Genomic DNA, 5,210 nt, shown 5'->3' with positions numbered 1-5,210 from the left:
GAGTAGCTGCAAGCACCTGCACCTGCAATTTTCAAGTAACTGCGTCTTCAGAAAGGCTTCTGACAACAGGCCATTCTCTGGACATGAACACGGCAACGCTGAGGCAAGATAAATGACTTCGCTACATCTTACAGCCCAGATGTTTAAGGCCAGAGAAGACACCACCAGGTTGTCCTGATACTTCTGCTCATCCTCTCTGGTAGGGGCTGTACAGAGAACAACACAGTTTTAAATTCTAACTCAGTTTGTGCTTCACTGATGAAGGAAGCAGGAAGAAAGGGAAAGGGACTTCGCTTTGGAGCAAATGGGAATTTTCTTGTGGATTTCAGTGTCCAGGATTTAAACCAGTAAGGGATTTTCTTCAGTAAATCCAAAGGACAATTGGCTACAGAAACTCGTATCTTGACACTATTGATAAGCGCTGACAGTTCTCTGGCTGTGACTTATTTTATTCAAACCTGCTTTCTCCAAATGCACATCTGACAGCAGGACTTGCTCCATTCAGCCTGCAGCAGTTCCACAGGAAAGATGTTGTGAAATTGGCCACACATCTTCGCAACGCTTCCACTTCAACATTTTTCCCACTATGTTCAAATGTATTTGTCAGCTTCCTAAGGAGTGCAGTGTCCATAACATAGGAGACAAGACTTTCATGCAAAAATTGAAAGACCTTGAACTGCAGTGGCAGAAGAACTCTGGTGTAATACCAGTGCCAGATGGCATGGGTGTGAAAAGCACATTCACATCGATACTGACAGGCTTAGGAGAGACACAGAGCAGGGTGAGCTATTCCCAAAGAAGGTGAATTGACAGTGCAAAGGAGAGTTAATACCAACCAGCTGCTCAGTTACTTTATCAGAGCTGCCCCTGTTTTCAAGGCCTGAAAGAACAGCTCAGTGCCAGAAAGACATCCAGATCATTTGGCTATGCTTGCTCTTATGGAGCACTGTTTTCAATTTCCATCCTAGTGGGGTTGCATACTACTGACCAGTTAAAATCAGCACCTGAGCTGCACAGCAGTATTTCAGTGGCAACACTGGACAGCTGTAGGTTCTGCCCTTCCCCTCTCCCAGCATGCTCCTCAGACACACAGCACACTTGCACCAAAACTCACAGCCACACCCACAGTTTAACCACCTGCAATAGTTTTGGCCCTGGCCAATCTAGCCCTGGGTGCATTGTGCAGCAAGAAGCCATGGGGGCCGTGCTTCTCCCTGACTCCAAGCATCGCTCCAGAGGCCACACAAGCTGTGCGGTCAGGCCGTAAGGCTCAATGGCACACAGAGATCAAGTCCTACCCACTGAGAGCACATGTCCTTGTGGAAGGGGCTGATGAGCGCTGGAGCAAGGGAAAGGGCAGGTCTCTGCAGCTGGGGGCAGAGGAGAGGGGAACAAAGTGGGTGTGTGTGTTTGGGGAGAAGGGAGCAGGGAGGGTGTTCTCCTCCTTCCACAAGCTGGGCCAAAGGGGCTGTGGTGGGAGCAGTGCCTGCCCAGCAGAGGAAGCAAAAGGCAGGGACCCCAGCGAGCACAGTTCCCTCTCAGTGGAACAGCGAGTTCTGCTGTTGGCAGCGATCCTCCTCTAGGAGGTTCCTGCCTGCTCTCCTCACATGGAGCTGCTTGTTCCTGTCCCTTCAGAGGCCTTCCCTCTCTGACGTGGGCCACAGCAGCTTTCTTTCCCATGCTCTGAATGAGGAGGGGCAGGTTTGAAGCAGCACTGGGAGGATTAATTAATATTTTAGCTGTTTCAACCATCATGACTTCTGGTTGCATTCATGAGACAAAATTAATCCCCTGCTCTAGTGAGTTGCAGAAGTGCAATACCGAGATGTGACTGCTGGACACAATCACCGCTTGAGTCACTCTGTCATTTTTTCAGGTAGCTGCAATGGATGGACGTTCTCTAAGAACCATTGGATTAAATATAAAGAAGGACACTTTTCAGGCAATTTGAGAAACTTCTCTCCTTTTATTGTTTTTCCTAACATAAATATCTGGATATTACTGAAAAGCAGCCAAGCAACTACAGCAGTGTAGTTTAATTGCCTAAACTAAGGGTAAGTTTACAAAATAGTTTACACACTGACAATACTAAAGGGCCTCTTGAAGCATGGATAATATATCCAGTTCCCATTATGAAAACTTGGACTACCTATTCTTCCATGGTAGTGTGACTTAAAACTACCTGTTGTACTTTCATATACTAAGAAAAACTACATCCTTAAAAAACTACAATAAGTACAGCTTACTGAAGAATTACATTAAGTCCCTAACAGGCTCTTTTTTGGACTTGGAGGTATGCCAAGCAACCTCTGTCAGTTCATAGTCTTCTGTAAGGATGTGCAGGTGGAGCCAGTTTCTGCCTCGTAGACGCAGGAACATTGCAACAGCACCGTGGTAAACTGAAAGGTGAAGGGCAAGGCCACACAGAGATGTGTGTCTGCACAATGAATTAATGTGCCGCAGCATCTTCCTTCCGCAGGAACAGGAAAGCAGCTTCAGGATTGCCAGTGAAAAAAGCAAGAATTATGCAGTGCTCACGTGGCTGCCATCGGGTGGGAGCCCCCCCAGCACAGCTCTGTGCAGGGAATTCCTCTCAGTGGTTGGAGAGCAGCATCCAGAGGCGGAATCGCAGCTGACCGTAAGCTCGCATCGCCTCTGCGTGGGCGGCCGGATCTCGGGCCAGGTGCTCAAAGAGGTTGAGCGGCTCGACCGTTCGCATTGCCGGCGGCAAGCTGATCTCCGCAGGAAGCCTCTGGTTGCCCAGGACAAAGTGCTCCAGGCGTTTCAACTGCAGGCAGCGGCGCAGGTATGCCATGATGTCCCACAGCCGCCGCGCAAATTCCCTCCTGCGCCACTGGGACAGCGGTACGGTGGTCAGCACGTGCATGACCACAGTCTTCCAGGTCGAGCTGGAAAAACCTGTGCCCCTCAGGATGCAGGTGAAGAGCTGCAGGCATTTCAGGTGCAAGCTCTCACACGGCACCTGCCTGGCGACGTGCTGGAAGAATTTTGCCTCTGCCACAGTGTACGTCTCAGGCCACGCTGTGCTTGCGATGGAGTCGGCCTCGGCGGGCTGGCTGCTCACAAAGATGCTGGAGCCGCCTTTCTGGGCCTCTGTGGGCTGGCTGACCACAAAGATGTCGGAGTCCCCGTGGCGCACCCCAAACAGCATCTCCACCATCAGGCTCTTCTTGCCTTTGCTCAGCCGGAATTGGCAGGACCGGCTGCAGGGCTGAAACACCAAGTGCCATGAGTACGACTGAGGCAAATGCAGCCACGAGCATCTCACCAGCTGGTAGAACCAGTGGGAGGTTTTCTCCACGTCCAGGCAGGAGCCGGTGCAGAGTGTCTCTAGGAGGCTGGGCTTCTGCTTCCGCCGCAGCTCCTCCTGCGAGTGGTGCAGGAAGCACAACAGCTTCTCGCCCAGCTGCTCCCTCTCGCACGTGCACACCAGCTCCACACGGACGCAGAAGGTCCTTGCTGCCATCTGCCCTGCACTGTTCAGCTCCAGGTGGAAGGCGTGTCCCGGTGGGGGATTCAGTGGGACCAGCACGCGGTACACCACATCCTGCTCACGGGGACTCCAACCCTCAAAGGCACTGCCCACCCCGATGGCTTCTTGAGGCACCGGGTAGAAACTATTGCTCACGCTGTCAATAAAGACACGCGTGAAGCTCTCCATCAGCTCAGCTGCCACTGAGCGACCTCTCTCCACGTCCTCGACAGGACACTGTATGCGATCCACTAAAAGGATCCCTCGCTTATTCCCAACGTCACAGGCGTCTTCTTCCTCTTCAATTCCACCACTGCTGCCTTTGTCCTTGCCAGCACCACTGCCTTCTTTTTCACTGGCAGCCACATTTCCACCTTCTTCTTCCTTTCCATCTTCATTCTTCTCGCCTTTCACATTCGCATCCCTGTTTTCCTGATCCTTCCCATTCCAATCAGTGGCTCTGTGTTCACTGGAATGACTGTCTTCCTTCAGCTTCATATTGCTGCTTTCTCCTTCATTTATCTTATCAACACCTTCTTCAGTTGAAGCAGCATTGCCATGTTCCTCTCCATTTCCATTTTCATTCTTTTCTCCCTTCCTATCGGCAGCACTGGCTTTCTCATCTTTGTCTCCAAGATTGCTTTCTTCATTTCCAATGTCCTTCTTTTCTTCCTCAGTTGCAGCAAAACCACAATGGTCTACTGCATTCTCACCATCACGGCTGTCTTCTTGTCCTGTCCAATCACTGCTTCTTTGTTCACTGGCATCACTGCTTTCCTGCACTTTCACATCCACTTTTTCTTCCTTTCCATCTTCACCTTCACGTACGTCATCGTTGCCTGCTTTCATATACGCATCATCGGTTTTTTCTTCATTTCCATCTCCTTCTTCTTCCTTTCCAGCATCCTTGTCTGGCTCCACCTTCACATCCTTGTTTTCTCCTTCATTTGCTTCATCTAGGTCTTCCACACCTCCAGTAACATTGCCAGGTTCTTCTTCATTTCCTTCAGCAGTATTGTCTCCTGGCATATTCCCATCACTCCAGCCTTCATCTTTCCTTGCATCATGGCCATCATCACTTTTAACATCACTGTCTTTCTTCAACTTCACATCTTCATCTCGTTCATTGGCATCATTGTCGTCTCCTTCATTTGCAGCCACAGGACTGCCTTCTCCTTCATTTCCGCTGCCACTGTCATCTGCCTCCACAGTCACATCAATGTTTTCTCCATCTCTCTCGGAATCCAAATTGTCTTCTTCCTTTTCTTTTTCCTTCTCCTCTCCCAAGGTCTTGCAGGAGGTCTGGTCCTTGCCGCTGCTGTTGGTTTTGCTGGCTTCAGGACTCCTCCTGCAGCTAAACCACAGGCCCAAGAGGAGCAGGAGTCCAGCAAGAGCCCAGAATGGCCACTGCTGCAGGGCACCAAAGAGCAGGGCTCCCCAGCCCTCGTCCTGCTGCTCTGGGGGCCCTTGCTCCAGCTCCTGCAGCAGCCGAGCCATCTCGCGGTCGAGCAGCTCCTCACGCTCCTGCATTCGCCGGTGCGTGGCCTCATCCAGCCCATCCCCAGCTGGCTGGGGGTACTGGATCAGGCTTTGCATGAGCACGAAGAGCAATGACAATAAAGCCATGGTCTGCAAGAGGACACACAGAAGGGGTTCAGTAGGGCCAGAATGGAGGCAGCCAGTGCAGGGCAGGAGCCACGGGGATGTGGCAGCAGGA

General features: G+C 51.2%; 1 protein-coding gene across 1 annotated transcript; it reads right to left on the bottom strand.

The window, feature by feature from the left end:
- Positions 1-2,593: 2,593 nt before the first annotated feature.
- On the bottom strand, positions 2,594-4,342 carry LOC309585536 (inositol 1,4,5-trisphosphate receptor-interacting protein-like 1; the record flags this gene model as incomplete). Its single annotated transcript, XM_082303510.1, is given in 3 exon segments — positions 2,594-3,917; positions 4,105-4,108; positions 4,111-4,342. Coding segments are annotated over 3 exon segments (1,560 nt in total).
- Between the last annotated feature and the right edge of the window lie 868 nt (positions 4,343-5,210).

This window comes from Coloeus monedula, assembly GCF_965178545.1.
Source record: "Coloeus monedula genome assembly, contig: HAP1_SCAFFOLD_63, whole genome shotgun sequence".
In the NCBI taxonomy this organism is placed as follows: domain Eukaryota; kingdom Metazoa; phylum Chordata; class Aves; order Passeriformes; family Corvidae; genus Coloeus; species Coloeus monedula.
This window is presented reverse-complemented; position numbering and strand designations above follow the sequence as displayed.